At 45.1% G+C, this 18,161-nt stretch overlaps 1 protein-coding gene across 1 annotated transcript in view; it reads left to right on the top strand.

Annotated features, from left to right (window-relative positions):
* The window catches only part of FAT4 (FAT atypical cadherin 4), a 125,370-nt gene that overhangs the window by 919 nt on the left and 106,290 nt on the right, over nt 1-18,161 (top strand). The window contains exon 2 of the mRNA XM_041411896.1: nt 1-5,263. Coding sequence (XP_041267830.1) covers nt 1-5,263 — 5,263 coding nt within the window. The remainder of the gene's footprint in view (nt 5,264-18,161) is intronic.

The following is an 18,161-nucleotide window of genomic DNA, read 5'->3' as shown; positions in this document are numbered from 1 at the left end:
CGGGCCGCCGCCGCCGCTGCTGCTGTCGCTGCTGCTGCCGCTGCTGCCGCCGCTGGGGAGCGCCGCCGCCGCCGCGGAGCCGCGCCAGGTGTTCCGGGTGCTGGAGGAGCAGCCGCCCGGCACTTGGGTGGGCACCATCGCCACCCGGCCCGGCTTCACCTACCGCCTGAGCGAGCACCACGAGCTCTTCGCCATCAACGCCACCTCGGGCGCCCTGCACACCCGCGCCACCATCGACCGCGAGAGCCTGGCCAGCGACGTGATGGACCTGGTGGTGCTCTCCAGCCAGCCCACCTACCCCAGCGAGGTGCGCGTCCTGGTGCTCGACCTCAACGACAACGCGCCCGTCTTCCCCGACCCCTCCATCGTGGTGACTTTCAAGGAGGACACGGGCAGCGGGCGCCAGCTCATCCTGGACACTGCCACTGACGCCGACAGTGGCACCAATGGCGTAGACCATGGCTCCTATCGGATTGTGGCCGGCAACGAGGAGGGCCGCTTCCGCCTCAACATCACCCTCAACCCCAGCGGTGAGGGGGCTTTCCTGCACCTGGTTTCCCGTGGAGGGCTGGACCGGGAGGCCACCCCCACCTACCAGCTGTTGGTGCAGGTGGAGGACAAGGGCGAGCCCCGTCGGCGAGGGTACCTTCAGGTCAACGTGACCGTGCAGGATATCAATGATAACCCGCCCATCTTCAGCCAGACACTTTACCAGGCACGAGTGCCTGAGGATGCACCCGTCGGGGCCAGCGTTCTCCAGGTCACCGCAGCTGATGCTGATGAGGGCACCAATGCTGACATCCGCTACCGCCTGGAAGGAGGCGATGGCAGCGGTGCTGGGGATGGGGCTGGCAGCCTCCCCTTTGAGGTGGACCCCGAGAGCGGGGTGATCCGCATCCGTGAGCGCTTGGACTACGAGATGCGGCAGCAGTACTCGCTGACGGTCCAGGCCATGGACCGCGGGGTGCCGGCACTGAGCGGCCGGGCCGAGGCCCTCATCCGCCTGCTCGACGTCAATGACAACGAGCCCCGGGTGAAGTTCCGCTACTTCCCGGCCACCTCCCGCTTTGCCTCTGTGGACGAGAACGCGGCCCCTGGCACGGTGGTGGCCCTGCTGACGGTGAGTGATGCCGACTCTCCTGCGGCCAACGGGAACATCTCCGTGTCCATCCTGGCGGGAAACGAGCAGCGGCACTTTGAGGTGCACAGCAGTAAGGTACCCAACCTCAGCCTCATCAAGGTAGCGGCCGCGCTGGACCGGGAGCGCATCCCAGCCTATAACCTTACCGTGGCAGTGGCGGATAACTACGGGGCCCCACCGCCACCTCCAGGCTCCCCCACTTCTGTCTTTTCCCCTGATGGAGCAGTGGCAGCTCCCGTGAGCCGCTCGTCGGTGGCCAGCCTGGTGATCTTTGTGAACGACATCAATGACCACCCGCCTGTCTTCGGGCAGTCGGTGTACAGGGTGAACATCAGCGAGGACGTGCCCCCAGGCAGTTACGTGCGGGGCCTCAGTGCCACGGACCGTGACTCGGGCCTCAATGCCAACCTCAAGTACAGCATCGTCTCGGGCAACGAGCTGGGCTGGTTCCGCATCAGCGAGCACAGCGGGCTGGTCACCACAGCTGTCCCTGGGGGTGGCACTGCCGCAGGCACATCCAGCTCCAGCAGGCTGGACCGGGAGACTGCTTCTCAGGTGGTGCTCAACATCAGTGCCCGTGACCAGGGGGTGCAGCCCAAATTCTCCTACGCGCAGCTGGTGGTGACTATCCTGGATGTCAATGACAACAAGCCTCGCTTCGGTCAGCCTGAGGGTTACCAGGTGTCCTTGGCTGAAAACTCCCCATCAGGAACTGAGCTGCTTGTCCTGAGTGCCACTGATGGGGACCTGGGGGACAATGGGACTGTCCGATTCTCCCTGCAGGAAGCAGAGCCAGCTCTGGTAGCAGTTGGCCCCTCCTCTGTGACCCCTCGCCAGATGTTTCGCTTGGACCCAGTTTCAGGCAAGCTCAGCACCATCTCGCAGCTGGACCGGGAGGAGCAGTCTCACTTCTCCTTGCAGGTCCTGGCTACTGATTTGGGCTCTCCTCCCCTTTCTTCGGTGGCCCGAGTTAATGTGAGCATCCTGGATGTGAATGACAATAGCCCTGTGTTTTACCCCATTCAGTATTTTGCCCATATCCAAGAGAATGAGCCAGCCGGCACCTATGTGACCACCGTGTCTGCCACGGACCCCGATCTGGGACCCAATGGGACAGTCAAGTACAGCATCTCAGCTGGAGATACCTCCAGGTTTCAGGTCCATGGGCAGACAGGCATCATCACAACAAAAATAGCCCTGGACAGGGAGGAGAAAACTGCTTACCAGCTGCAGATTGTGGCCACTGATGGTGGTCATCTTCAGTCGCAGAACCAAGCCATTGTCACCATCACTGTCTTGGACACACAGGACAACCCTCCTGTTTTCAGCCAGGGCGTGTACAGTTTTGTTGTCTTTGAAAACGTTGCCCTGGGTTACCATGTAGGTACTGTTTTTGCTTCCACCATGGACCTCAACACCAACATCAGTTACCTCATTACGACGGGTGACCAGAGGGGTGTGTTTGCCATCAACAGGGCGACGGGGCAGATCACCACAGCCAGTATTATTGACAGGGAGGAGCAAGCATTTTACCAGCTGAAGGTGGTTGCTAGAGGTGGGGCGATAACTGGTGACGCTGTGGTCAATATAACTGTGAAAGATTTAAATGACAATTCCCCACACTTCATTCAAGTGGTGGAAAGTGTAAATGTTGTTGAGAACTGGAAAGCTGGGCATACCATATTCCAGGCCAAAGCTCTTGATCCTGATGAAGGTATTAATGGCATGGTCCTTTACAGCCTTAAGCAAAACCCAAAGGGCTTGTTCTCAATCAATGAACAAACTGGTGCTATAAGCTTAACGGGGCCGCTTGACATAAATGCTGGGTCTTACCAGGTTGAAATCCTGGCCTCGGATATGGGGGTGCCTCAGCTGTCCTCCACCTTTATCCTGACTGTCTCTGTTCATGATGTAAATGATAACCCGCCTGTGTTTGACCAGCTTTCCTATGAAATTACTATTTTGGAGTCAGAGCCTGTGAATACCAGGTTCTTTAAGGTACAGGCTTCTGACAAAGACTCAGGAGTGAACGGTGAAATAGCTTACAGTATAATTGAAGGAAATGCTGGGGATGCCTTTGGCATATTTCCAGATGGCCAGCTGTATATAAAAAGTGAACTGGACCGTGAGCTTCAGGAAAGATATGTTTTACTGGTTGTTGCCTCTGATAGAGCCGTAGAACCACTCAATGCTACTGTGAACGTTACGGTGATTCTGGAGGATGTAAATGATAACAGGCCCCTGTTCAACAGTACCAACTATGTGTTTTATTTTGAAGAGGAACAGAGAGGTGGGTCGTATGTGGGTAAAATAAATGCTGTAGATAAAGACTTCGGGCCAAATGGTGAGATCAGGTATTCATTTGAGCATATGCAGCCAGATTTTGAGCTGAACACGGTGACTGGGGAAATCAGAAGCACTCACCAGTTTGACAGAGAAGCTCTCATGAGACAGAGGGGAGCTGCAGTATTTAGCCTTACAGTAATAGCCACAGATCAGGGGTTGCCAAAGCCTCTGAAAGATCAGGCAACTGTACAGATCTACATGAAGGACATCAATGATAATGCCCCCAAATTTTTGAAAGATCTTTACCAAGCTACTATATCAGAACTGGCAGCAAATCTGACACAGGTGCTGCGAGTTTCTGCCTCAGATGTTGATGAAGGGGTTAATGGGTTGATTCAGTATTCTGTAATCAAGGGAAATGAAGAAAATCAGTTTGTAATAGACAGCAGCACAGGCCAAGTGACCTTAGTAGGCAGACTAGATTATGAGGCTACTGCGTCATATTCCCTTGTCATCCAAGCAGTAGACTCTGGAGCCGTTCCTTTAAGTTCAACTTGCATGTTGAGCATTGATGTATTGGATGAAAATGACAACAGCCCTTCCTTCCCTAAATCAACTTTGTTAGTGGATGTCTTAGAAAATATGAGGGTTGGTGAACTTGTGTCATCCGTCACTGCCACTGATTCTGATTCAGGTGACAACGCTGACCTCCACTACAGCATTACAGGGACAAACAATCACGGGACCTTTAGCATCAGCCCCAACACCGGGAGTATTTTTCTTGCTAAGAAACTGGACTTTGAGACACAATCTCTGTATAAGCTAAATATAACTGCAAAAGACCAAGGAAGGCCCCCGCGATCCTCTACCATGTCAGTGGTCATACACGTTAGGGATTTCAACGATAACCCTCCTCATTTTCCTCCGGGAGACATCTTTAAATCAATTGTTGAGAACGTTCCTGTGGGTAGCTCTGTCATTTCTGTGACTGCTCATGATCCAGACGCGGATATTAACGGGCAGCTAACGTATGCCATCATCCAGCAGATGCCAAGGGGGAATCACTTCTGTATCGATGAGGTGAGAGGGACAATATTTACCAATGCTGAAATCGATCGGGAGTTTGCCAATCTCTTTGAGTTGACAGTCAAAGCCACCGATCAGGCCGTTCCTGTGGAGTCCAGGCGCTTTGCCCTCAAGAACGTGACCATTCTGGTGACAGATCAAAATGACAATGTACCCGTGTTCGTATCGCAGAACGCCCTCGCAGCTGACCCCTCAGTTGTGATCGGCTCAATCCTGACCACCATTATCGCTGCGGATCCCGACGAGGGTGCCAATGGGGAGGTGGAGTACGAGATTGTCAATGGTGACACCGAAACCTTCATCGTGGATCGCTACAGCGGAGATTTAAGAGTAGCCTCAGCGTTGGTGCCTTCTCAGCTCATCTACAATCTCATAGTTTCTGCCACCGACCTGGGCCCCGAAAGGAGAAAATCCACCACTGAGATGACTATAATCCTGCAAGGGGTTGACGGGCCTGTTTTCACTCAGCCGAAATACATCACCATCCTGAAGGAGGGTGAGCCCATCGGGACAAACGTGATATCCTTGGAAGCGGCGAGCCCGCGGGGCTCCGAGGTGCAGGTGGAATATTACATCGTGTCCGTCCGGTGCGAGGACAGGAGCCTCGGGCGCCTCTTCACCATCGGGCGCCACACCGGGGTCATCCAGACCGCTGCCATTCTGGACAGGGAGCAAGGAGCACGGCTCTACCTGGTGGATGTTTATGCCATTGAGAAGTCTTCTGTTTTGCCCCGCACGCAACGAGCAGAGGTAAAGATTTATTCAGTAATTATTTGTCTTTGTTACTCCTGTGTAATTCTAGGATTATGGCTGATTTTTCACTGAAGTTGTGGTGTTGGTGTTGAACATGAGCATTGGCTCTGAACAGCTCGTGTCATGGAAGTTCTTGTCATCCCTGAGTCCCTGGGATGATAGGCCTCCTCACGTGCCTCCAATTTTGGTTACTTTTCTACATAGCTGACTGATGAGTATGAAAGTGGTTTTGTTTCTCTTCTGTCTGGATGTGACAGGTGGTAAAAGTGTAGCATTTTAGTTGGAAACTTCCCTTATCACAAAGCCATTTGCCTTGACTGAAGGGTCTTTAAAGGTTTTCTGCCGGACTAGCTTGAAAAGCAATGGGTGGAAACCAGGTTTGGAACATCATCTGTGAAGTACAAGTGTTTTATTTGCTCTGTCTTCAGTGACAGAGCTGATCATTCACACCATTCCTCCTGTCTTGTGTGGCAATACTGAGAAACCAGGTGTGAGAATGAGTCTTGTGCTTGTTGTAAGTTGCAGCATCTCCTGGAGCTGCCTTCTGCACTTCTCCACCTTTGACTTGCCATTCCTGGAAATTTGGGGCTGGCACTGCTGAGTGGGCCAGCCAGGAGAGGATGGTGGTAGTGTGTAGTGGTTTAAACATTTCCCTCTCTGGCTGAACATACCCTTCAGTACTGCACAGCCCTACAGATCCTCCAGCCATGCTTCCTCCTGGGAATTTTGTTAGTTTGATGCTGTAGTGGTTTGCAGGTTTGGGTTTTTTTTTTTGTTTGATCTTACCAAAAGTGGTATTTCCAGTTCTTACTTGACAGCTGTGGATTTTTTTTTTTGTCTTCATAGCTGCTTTTGCTGTTTCTTCTGCAGGTTAAGTATGATCTGTGTGTAATGTTTCTGTCCTATACTGGCAGTGACAGATCCTCTCTGAAGTGATTGCCAGGGAATTTGAGCACTGTTCCATCTCAGATGTGATCCCATCCTGCTGTGTGTGCTGCTGATGGTTGTGTTGTGACCAACAATAGAGTATTGGAAAAGGACCTGTTTTAGCAGCGCTGCTGGTTTAAGTAATTAATGCTATTTTTATGAGAATATTCCTGTTGTGCAGGGCTTTGTACCCCTGCTAACAATTTGTAAAAGATACACCTTTATCATTTTTTCCTTACTATTGTGTGACATTTTGTCTTGATGGACAGTTGTTTCTAGGGTCACACCTTTGCCATTGGGCATTTGGATCACAACCCTTCAGCTCTGAGTTTGAGCAAACAGTTTCTTGACTCGGGAAGGACTCAATCCTATGGCTGCAATATTCTTACATGTTGTAAAAGCATTTAACATGAGTATTTGCTGAGCAGGGAAGAGAGCAACCATTGAAACTTCAAACAACTTTTACATTGTTCAATGTAAACCACTTCTGAAATCACAAGCAAATGTTTTATTCTGTAAAGAACACTGAGAGGCATAATTGGGAGTTAGAATTTCCTATTACTGGTTGTATCTTCATAGCCTCTAAAATGTGCCTTCTCCCAAATGTAATTAGCTTACTGTGCTTCTTTATAAATGTATTATAAATTATAATCAGCTTTCAACTTTCAAAAACATAACCATATGCAGTCTTCCTCTTAACGGATGGAATTTCTCTGGAAGGCTTTTGCTGTCCAGCGCAAGAACTGCTACAGTGATATTCTGGGTGCAAGCTGACTGTCAGTGGGTGCTGAATAAGCAGCAAAGCTTTTTTTTTCACATATTTATATATTTTTTCTATTTGATTTTGTTTGTTGGTTTTGGTTTGGATTTTTTTTTTTTTTTTGGGGGGGGGAAGGAATGTGAATATTGTGGTTTTTTTCTTCTCTTATGAAGAGTGTGTTGGGTTTTGTGTCTCGGTATGGTTAAAGAAGAGGGAAAAACAGTAATAGGATAGTCTTCACAATGTCTACATGATTACTCTTCATTGCCTGCTATGCTCTCTACCCTGATGCCAGAAATCATGTTAATTGCACCATGGCATGTGAGTGAACCACTGAGCATGGGGAGCTGCCCAGTGCTAGACGTGCTGTCTGAGCTTGGCGAGGAGAGCAGCGGGAGTAAGGATGTTAATACGCCTTTTGTCTAATACAGACTGCAGCAATGGGTTTGGGTGACAGATACCTGGTGTGAAATAGAGATATTTACAGTTTTGGAACAGTGGCCCAGCTTTGTCTTGCCAGCAGGCAGTATAAAAGAAGAGCAGGCTTGTGTGAAACCACTTGCTCTAGAAGTGAATTAATCCTTGTGCTTGGGATCCCTCCTTCACCCCCCTCCCCGCCCCCCCCTCCCCCAGTTCTGTCACTAATTTATTTCTAAAATCATATCAAATATATAGAAAAGATCCACCTAGTGCCCTAACTGAAGAAGAAAGGATCTTTTCAATATTTCTCATCCATCCCTGGGGTTTGCCCTGTGGAGTCAGACTGAAGACCCAGTGACTGCACAGCTCCCAGGGTTGTATGTAGGTGCTTTGTGAACAGTGTCCAAGGGCAGAACTTTTCAGTGGCAGGGCTGTGGGGAATCCTTGCTGAACCCAGAGCAGCTGGCATGCCTTGAAACTGAAGGGTTCTGTTATTTTCAGTAAAGTAACAACAAAAGTTTAGGAAACAAAATGTTTGTTTGCAATTTTTGGGTTATTTCTTAATCACTAGCTTTTTATCTTGTGTATGTTTCCATTTATGTTGTTACTATATGGAAAGAAAAGTGGTAGTGGTGGTGGGGTGTGTGTCAGCTTTACCACACTACTTGCATTTTCCTTTCTTCAAATACCAAATATTTGAGATGCTAAAGACAACTCAAGTGCTTCTTCCAGTGTATTTTACAGCTAGATGGTAATTTTGGATAGTAGTTGTTGAATCTGAAAGGTTGTTTTTTAATTTTATTTTGGATATTTATCCTATTTATAATCTACAGTGACAGACCAGATGATTTGACATTGTGTTGAATGTGTTTGGTGATAAGTCTCAGCTTTCCCCCCTGTTGTATTAATCATTGTCTTAATACAATCATCACTGTTGTTCTCATGTAAAAAAGAGTAATGTAGGTGTCCTAAAGGGCTCCCTTCAGTTTGCCATCCTTTGCCTTTTTTAATGTTTCTGCTGGGGAAAAAACCCCTCAGCAACTGCTAAACTCCTTTCTCTTGGCTCTCCAACATAAATCCTCTTTTAACCTTTTGGGCAGGGCTGAGGGTTTCACCGCCATGATTTTATATTTAATATAGAATGACTAATGCCTGCTGGCATCACTTGCACACCTCATGACTCCCCTCAGCCCTGCCTCCCCAAACAAGGACTGCATGCTGTGGGATATTTTGGGTGGCCTTGTGTTGTACCCTACTTTGTGTCTGGCAGCAATAATACCTCATCTTCTGTGCTGTGTAACCAGGGATTATGAGGAATTAGACAGGATCTCCAGTTTGTGTGTTTAACCCTTCAGGGGGTGGCTTCCTTGAAGGGAGTTGTGGCCCTATGTATATAATTTATAGTGATTTATGTATCATCTGTGCCAGCTGAGAGAGGGTAACACTTTGGGAGGTGAGCTCCTCGTTCAGTTCAACATCTTTCATGTACTTTAAATAGGATCTTAGCTCCCAAGGAAGGGAGGAGAAGGGTGTAAATGAGGAAGGTGCATAAACTTCAAATGAAAGATTTTGTGGTGGTAATGATTTGAAAATGGAAATATATGGAGAGGCAGATCAATGGTCCTGTTAGCGCTTTTTACCTGGGAATGTCAATGTCCTCTCAAAAGAGGGGGATTGTCTTCATTCACAGGCAGGGTGACATGGGACTGGGTTTTCTTCTGCACTGCTTCCTCTTGGGAGTGCTTCATGATTGCTGTAGGAACACCGTTTGTGGTGGTTGGGAGTGGGGCTGAGCCTCATCCCCAGTGGGCACAGCTGTGAGGAGCAGGGAGCAGCACTGACAGCAATGAGCCATGGAGTGCCCAGGGGCACTGACCAACCACCAAAGGGAGCAGAGGGCACACAGGGGCAGGGCATCAGCATCAGGGATGTAAAAGGCTGGGCTGAGGGACAAGAAGGGCAGATGCTTGTAGCTTCTGAAGTGGTGTGGTGTGACTCTGTGTGGCTTGAAGCCTTCTGGGATTGTGTGGTGACACTCTGTGTGTTGTGGCTGTCTCAGATGTGACAGATTTGCACTGTTGGGAATCTTGGACTTCCAAGCTGGGAGTGTTTCTTCCTTATTCAGGTAAGATGTGGGGATTTCAGACAATGTTTGTTAAAGATCTGGAAATTAAAGAAGAAAGGCAGAGTGAATAGCCCTGGCCTCCTGGAAAGACCATCACGGGAGGGTTTGCCTTGACTCAGTAGGAACTGCAGCCATTGCCATAAACCTAGCATTGCATGGTGTGAGCAGCTGATGTAGAGCTTTTTGTCTCAGCCCAGGCTGTGTCCTGTGGCTGAGCTTGCTCAGTGTCAGTCCTGCATGCCTTGGCTGGGTACTGCTTCAGGGGTGTGGTGTCACTCTGCATCCCATTGAGAGAGGAAGAGGGGTGACCTGGTGGGGCCAGACACTGAAGGTGCTGCTTCTCCAGCCACGCTGGCTAATGCAAAACTTTGAATTTAGTAAGGACCCACTTCAGAGAAGTCTTATCTGGCATGTCTCATATTTACCAGCGCAAATAAGAACAATGGGGTTCTCCATGTATTCATGCTATTTATAAGTCGGTTCATTCTTTAATGATACATAGCACATCAATTGTTGCCTGAAAAAGGAAACTGCTTATGAAATGTTGGAGTAAACAATAAAAATCTGCTGCCTTGTCCCAGCTCCAAAGACACTTTTTTTTTCCTTCCTAAAGCTGATGTTGCTGATTCTAAGAAACATGTAATTATTTAAGTTACTGCTGTCATTTACATGATCTGAAAAAGGATCTCTATGCTGTCCTTGAACTAGAGTGGGAGATGAATGTTCCCTATGTGGAAAACTATTCAAAACCAGTTTGTGTGTTTTGGTTCAAAGTTGGCCCTTTTTTCATCCTCTCTAATTTCTTTAATGAATCTGCCTTGCTACATGTTCTTAATATCTAGAATTTCTCATTTCTTTGCTATTTTAGCAGCCTTTGGGCATTTTTGCATGTGAGGTCACCTAATAATTTTTATGTTAAAAATCACTAGACTTCTAAAAACAACATTCTTTATTATGGAAAATATTATTTTTCATGTGTCTAGTGCAAACACTAGAAATAATACCCAAAAAAAACAGGGCAAAATTTTCGTGTGCTTATTTTTGCTAAGTGTTAAATTCTTCATACAAATCTCCAAATGGTTCTTGGGTCCTATCGATGTTAGTGAGTCCTTTTCCATGTAAAATGATATCCCTAGGGCTGAGGGAGTGCAGTGTTCTTTCCATGTGTTAGGTGAGGTAAGGAGTGGCTGCCCATTTGCTCCAGGAGTTGGTCACCAAAGCCTGCTTTGCCCTCTTGTTGTCCCCAGTGCTCACCTGTATTTTTACTGGGGTAAGACTGTGTTGGTGCTGCTGTCTGAGACCTTTGCTGTTGTTCCTGTCCTGTTTCTTGTGCAGTTTCTCTGAGACTGCACCTCACCAAAGGATGCTCATTCCCTTTTGACTGGCAGAAGTTTCCATGTTCTGAGTCTTTCCAAGTTTGAATTGCCACTTCCCACCCCTCCAGGAGCAAGGTGTCCATTTAATTTATATCAAAGCGAGCCCTTGGCATGACATAGTTCTGCTGGTACAGTTTGTTTTAACTGTGTGTAGACTAGGGAGAAGCACTGCTGTTAACTCAGTTTGGTTTCTTACTCTGTGCAAGACCTTGTGTGGAGATGAGCCCTAGCACACTCGTGTCCCAATTAAAAAAGGAATTTGTGGTGACTGAAACTGAAGTGAAACAAAGAGTTTTCCTTGCATGTTCCCCAAGTCTGGAAAAGCAATGCTAGATCAGAATGATGCATCAGTGCCATACTGATTAGTTTCAGTGAATTTATAGCCTGGCTGGGCTTTGCCAAGAATAATACCAGATATGTTAGAGAAACTGTGTCTTTGTTTTACTGCGACGTTTCTCTCTATTCTAATAAATCTTATTTTTAATTAGACCCTCAGTCTAGACTGTCAGGCAGGTTTGTTTTTACAGTGCTCTATTTTTGTTTACTTCCTCGCAGCAAAAACATTCCAAAAGGACAGTAGAACAGATGGAAACTGATAGCCATGATCGCACTGTAAAAATACATCGAGCTGCATTAGTTAATGCAAAAAAATTTCAAAGGGCCTGTTATGAAGTGGTAATTTATGTGCCAACAGCTAGGCAGAAAGTAATGGAAACAAGAGTTTGCCTCAGCATTTCATGTCTGTAGCCATCACACATGCACACTGATGGTAGGTAGGCTGTGGCTTGTGTTGGCACTGTCTTAATAAGATCTTAAGATCTTGATCTTAAATACATGTGCAAGGGTTCTGCTGCAGTTAATGCAGCCATCCAGAGCTACAGACAGAAAGGCATTCAGCAGCTCTGAGGCTCAGACAGGTGGAAGGAGCTTTGGGGGTCCTTTTGGAGAAGAGCATCTTGTTGCAGTTCATCGCCTTCCTGTCCTCTACACTCTGTCCCAAAGGTGGCATCATCCCGTGGGCAAGTTTGGGTTCCCTGCAGTGGCCTTGTGAGGATAATATTACTCCTGAGAGCCCTGTGAAGCTGATTGGATTCTCTAATAGAGCTGAAATGTGAAGACAGGGTTTTTCTCACAGATGTTTAAGTGAGATGAATGGGAATAGGTTTGTCATGTGCCATATTTTGAGCCTTGTAAATAGTCCCTCTCCAGCTCTCTCGTAGATCCTTTAGGTGCTCTGAAGTCTCCCTGGACTCTTCTCCAGGCTGAACAACCCCAGCTCTGTCAGCCTGTCCTGACAGAAGAGGTGCTCCAGCCCTCATGTCATCTCCTCCTTGTTAAATTCTGCATGAATGGCACTGATAAAACTGATGAGCTGGAGCCTTTGTGTTTTACAAGTTACTTCTGACTCCTTTCCAGGCCCTTAGTTGGATCTCTCTTTTATGGGGCATCTTAAGAGTACGGAGTGTGACTGTCTCTGTTGCTGACAGGAACCAAGAGGGGATTTATGAGCTGGGTTAGGACAGCAGCTGCTCTTGGAGGCCTCCATCACCAGATGGAGCCTCACAACTCATTCCCGTGCTCTCTCCTGGAGAGCAGAGCTGGACCAGCAGCACCCATGTGCGTGTCCTGCCTTTGGGAGCAGGCTCTGCCATCCTTCCAGGGGCTTTCTGCCAGGTGTCATGTGTGGGGCTGCTCTGGGCTGGGTCATAACTCTGCTCTGATACTGCTGCTGATGCACTCCTAAGTTTATCATCTACTACTGAAGCAAAAGTTAACAAAAGACAATTTTCAACTCAATTAGTTATTGTAATGGATGTTGGTTTTGGCTATAAAATAATTTAAAGTTTTTTCCTCAAGGATTTCTCTGGAGATTGTTTGAATTGGCTTGCTTCTGAAGCCTTTTCAAGATGGTTTTTTTTTTTTTTTTGTCTAAAACAGAAATGAGAAGAACATTAATGTAAGGTTTTAAGCAAGTGCTCCATACTTAGTCATCTTTGGGTTTTATGGCAAACATGTTATTTTTGGTGGCTGCAATATAATCCAGGAGAAGACTATTAGTTCTAAGAACATGTGTATGATATTTCACCTACCCAAATGTGTAGTCCTCCTTCTAGGCTATGAACAGAATTTATATCCTACTTGTACCAAATTACTTTAAGCAGCATCCAACACTAGATAGTGCTGAATTACACAGAGCCATGCTAATTGGCTTTCAAAACAAGAATTTGATCTGCAGCATCCTGAAGCATTTGGGAGAGAAAAAAAATCCAAGTTCACATCACATGGCCTGTATGTGTATTAGGACAGAAAAATCCTCTAAGCTGGAGGGGTATGTTTGCCATGGGCACTGTGCATGGGGAAATAGATGATTTTATTTCTCTCCGAGTGTACTAGGACATAAATTGTTCCTTGGAGAGAGCTGAGTTGAGTGCTTTTCATGTCAACTCCTTTCTGGATCATTTTTGATAAATTAAGAGAATTCTCCTGAAATAGTTCCAAGGAATAAATAAGATGCCAGAGCTGTGCTGCACATCTGTAGTATGTGTTTAAAGCTTGACTTTTCCATAGGGGTTTTCTTCTATAATATTACATTTCAGGGTTCCTGGTATTTTCCCCATTTTCATTCTTTATTCTTTTCAATACAGCATTTCTTTTTAATCTATCAAAGTGTCATGCTTCCTGAAATATTGAAGATGTATTGCTATTATGAGGCTGTTCAGAAACAGAAGGCAAACTCAGTAGTTGGTTGTACTCTTAATCTTTTGAGACCTGCATTTCTGAGTGTATTTAAATGCCTTTTGTTTTTCCTGACCATGATTCTAGTCCCTTTGCAAGTTGCCTTATAAATGTTTTTATGCCTGCTTGCTTTGAGGAAAGAATTTGAGCCTTCATGATTTCAGTGAACACATTAATGAAAATCCAGATTTTTAACCCCAGTAGGGTCATGTCAGATTGTCTGGAAACTAATTTATGGTGGTGGTGATTTTCTTACTGCTGTTTTCTTTCTTCAGCAGTGCTCTTAGCTCCTGCATTTTAAACTTTTGAGGAATTAGCCTGTTTTATTTTAGTTTTACCTATACATTTCTAAACTCCAGATAATTCCTATGGTCAGCACTGAAAGTTGTGAGGTTTTTTTGGCATCTGTTTGCTTTTTGGGCCAAGCTAGCAAGTGGGGTTGCAGTTCCTCAGAAGGAGGTTAAGTGATTGTGTTGAGATGGTAATTAATTAAGCATATGCACCAATACCTTGTTATTTCAAGTCCTGGAATTAAAAAACTCAGAGCATTGCCTGACCCGCACCAGCAGAGAGGGGAGGAAGAGGGAGGGGACTTTTTCTTGCAGGGCAGGATGATATGGGGTAGGAGCAAGCTGCACACATGCCTGCCAAAATGCTTGGATCAGACTAAAGGAACACAGATGGCTGAGGCTGATAAAGGTGTCTCTTATTGTGTTGGTTTTATTATTTTTTTTTCTTTCTCCTCAGCAGTGCTTTGAATTTGTGTGTGAGGGACGGGTAAGAGGGGAGGAAGACAACTACATTGTATGCCGTGTTTATTTTGATACATTTTACGGCATAGGAAAGGAGTTGTGTAAATTCAGTACTCCTCAGTAGGATGCCAAGGGCTGGAGCTAAGCCCTCCTTTTAGGTTTCTGTAACAAATGAGCAATAATGGATCTTCAGGGATTTATGTCATGCTGTCCAACCTTCAGTTCTTATCTGCTAATAGAAAAATCTCCATCCACTGCCTAAAGTAGCTCCTAAAAATTGGACTGAGAGGCCTTGGAAGCACGTGGCTGCCTCTGCGCATAACCAGCTCTCCTCTTACATGGCCCCTTTGTGTCTCCTGGACCCCCAGGTGATTTATCACTGTGATTTTTTATTTATTGCCATGCTTTATGATACCTGTATGTAAACATTATGTGCATGTGTGTGTATAGAGAAGGCACCCATGTAGAAATAAATGTCCTGCCCTCCAGGAAGGTGGTGCCCAGCTCTGCCTCCAGTTTCCTTGGAGGAGGAAGCCAGACCACCACAGGACAGGAATGTGTTAAGGAATAACAAGTCCCACAAACTCTAAACCTGGGCAAAGCCCGGTTCTTCTTAGCTTTTGTTATTTATTGTTCTAGAGATTAACTGGTCACTGCTATCTGGAAGTGTCTTGTCTGAACTTTGAAGCTGCTTGCAGAAATAAATCACTGCCGGCAGATGTGGTGGCTCTTCCAAGTGTGTCAGGGCTGTTCCACCCATGAGCAACACCATCCATCAGGGCAAGGCTGAGGAGAAGGCAGTAGAAACAAGGCCTTTTTTCCCTCCATCTATTTAAAGCAAAAATTATCTTTAGAGAGGCAATTTCTTTAGAGGGCCCTAAGATTCTTGTCTTGTGAATGATGGCAGTAGCGTAGCTGGAAAGCTGCAAGGTGTTCTTCCCAGTGAGCATGGAAGAAAAATGGTACATGAGACTTCACACTAGGGCAAATAAATTTCATTTTGAATATCTTATTTTTCAATTTGCAGTCATTAAGTTGAATTATCACAGTTGTTTTTTGTAGAAACTAAGATATTAAAAACCTAATTGCAAAGTCATACTCCTAATGGTGTAACTAAGCTTCATCCACATTGGGGCTACTTTGATCTGTTGTCTTCTAGATACTCTTTCTGTCCTTCCTTGATCATCCCACATGTATGTGTTTTTAAAACACCCATGGAAATGCAATTTACAACAGTAAAGCTGCCCCAAACTGATGGAGGGAGAGGTTCTTTAATTCTGAGATTTAGTGCCATAGAAATGGATGTGCTTTGCTGATGCCATGAGGTCTCACATGTGCAAACAGTCTCTTCTAAAAATACACCGTAATATTATGATTATTAATTGTGGCTACCACTATACAAATAGAAAAATAAATGCAGTCCAGCTACATTCCCATTTCTTTAAAAAAAAAAAAGCCCCTTTGTGTGAGCAAGAAAATGCTACTTTTCTTTCCTCTGAAAATATAACATTGTTATTACAGCTTTAGCTCTCTAATGGATGTATGAGCATGAGAATCTGGAGTATATGACAGAAATTATTACTAAACAGTGGACTGGCATTCCTTTGAGTTATGCTAATTTTCCTTCACTGTAACTGTATTTTATTCAGTTAAATTGCTCTTAATTTACATTGGTATAACCAAGCAGAAAACAAGGCTCCGAGTACATGAGAAGGAGCCTTATAGATTTTAATTTGTGGAAATTAAAATCTATATTGAAAGTGACACAGGGTAAACACTAAACATCTAACAAAAGGCTTGGCCCTTGCCAAGGAAATCAAGACATTCTGCAGACTATACTTAGGCACTTTACATGGCTGGAGCTCTGTGGAAAGGAATAGAAGACAATGGTGGCAGCACAGTACTCCAAGGAAAGGAACCGGGGATAAATTTTGCTGTGAAGTGGGCTTGATGGGGAGCAGTTTTGTGGGAGCCTGGGTCGAAAAGTCAAACTCCAGAATGTGATTGACAAACAAACACACTGTTCCCTGCTCATATAGTTACAAGTAACTGAGCATTGATTTAGAGGCTTTCTGTTGTGGTGTAGTTTTAAAAAGACAAAAATTGGCTGTTTTGTCTGACTTATGTAGGTACTCGATGTTCACACAGGGGCCTGCGTGCCTTGCTTCAAGTAAGCCACTATATTTGGGATTTGACTAAATTCCAGTATAGATCCCATAGTAGGTGCAGGTTTCTGTTTCTAGTGGGAATAGCAACCAGCAAATCCTTCTGGAATGCTAGAGAGCTGGTTGGTGGTGACAGGTCCACCTTTCTGAGGCTCCAACTTCACCTGGATGGGTATGAAACAGATGGAAGGATATGAAATAGACTGTGTGAAATTCAGTGCTTCATAAATACTTAATCATGTTTAGGTGGCAGTCTCCTGATAAGAAATTCAATTTACTTGTAGTTTTTTTTTAAATTTTAATTTCAGAAAGTTGTATTGAAATTAACGAATTGCTTTTAGTGGGCTGAAATATAACTTTCACCACCACTCCAAAATCAATTTTATTATGATTACAGCAAGTATCTCTGTGTGTATTTCTTCATTTCTTCAGCTGTGTGTGTATTTCTTCATTTGAAAACCAGAAGGCTGGTGTTTAGAATAAAGGATTCTGAAACAGAAACAGTGCATTAAATTTCCTTTGCAACTTCCAGAGACATTGATTAATTGGGACAGTCAGCATGGCTTGCTTTTAGAAAGAAAAAGCTTAATCATTAACTAAATTCTTTTTCTATCTCCCCACTGAGCATATAAAATGGTTATAAAAGAATGTAGAAGAGGCACAGTTGGAGTTGTTGTTGTTGTGCACAATAAAAACACAGGCAAATATTTCACAATCTACTAAATGTAGCCAGAAACATTAATTTCCATGTGATAGCTATCAAGATCTTAATATAATGTGTGCTCCAGGTCATTTGATGGTTTTGGGAGAGAAAAGCTGTCACAATCTGTGGATTTTAGGTTAAGTAACACCTATGTTGAACGATTTAGCAATGCTTCTTTTTGTGTTTTGCTCTGCTGGAATTGCAAACCAGGGATTTGATAAATTTTTACCAGTTCTAAGCCAAATGGCATTGCTCTAGCTTGACATTTCTAAGTGCTTGGTGAAAAGTAACAGGGCTTGAGATGTGCCCTTTCCAATATGAGTTTTTTTTTTTTTTTGTCATCTGGGGAGATGAGAACTTTGTCCTGTAAGTAAGGGAATTCTAACCTTGTCCAACACAACTGTCAATGGTTATCATATTCCACTTGTAATTCCATGTTGTTGGTTACCACCAGCAATGATTGCATTTTGCTGACAAGTGTAATTATGTAGCTCCTGAAAGAATCCTACACAATATCCAGGGTTTTGGAGATACCTAGATGTGTGGGACGCTACAATTTTTACTCCTGTTCAATAACCTTAGTTGCAATTCTCTGCTTTTAAACCAGGGGTCTCGAGAGAAGTTGTTTGTGGAAAACTCTGCTCTGTTGGGGAAGAATTGTCCTTATGTTAGCACTTTGTAAAATTGCTGTGATTTTCCTTCTCTCTTTCTTCTTTCTTCTCTCTCTCTTCTCTCTTTCCTTCCCCCCTAGTCATATGAAGGAGAATAGTGTGATTCACCACAGCTTTACAAGTACAAGAGTTTATGTAATGTAGTGGCAGTCTTGAATCCATTTAACAGATGTTATGTGTAGATTTAGGTGAAAGTTACACCAGGCTTTAATTTATATGTTTTGAAAGATATATCCTATGTTGAACTACTTTATAAATAT

Source organism: Onychostruthus taczanowskii, unplaced genomic scaffold (assembly GCF_017590055.1).
Source record: "Onychostruthus taczanowskii isolate IOZ18803 unplaced genomic scaffold, ASM1759005v1 scaffold38, whole genome shotgun sequence".
NCBI classification, from domain to species: Eukaryota; Metazoa; Chordata; class Aves; order Passeriformes; family Passeridae; genus Onychostruthus; species Onychostruthus taczanowskii.
Note: the sequence above shows the minus strand (reverse complement) of the source record. Positions and strands in the feature narration are given on the sequence as shown.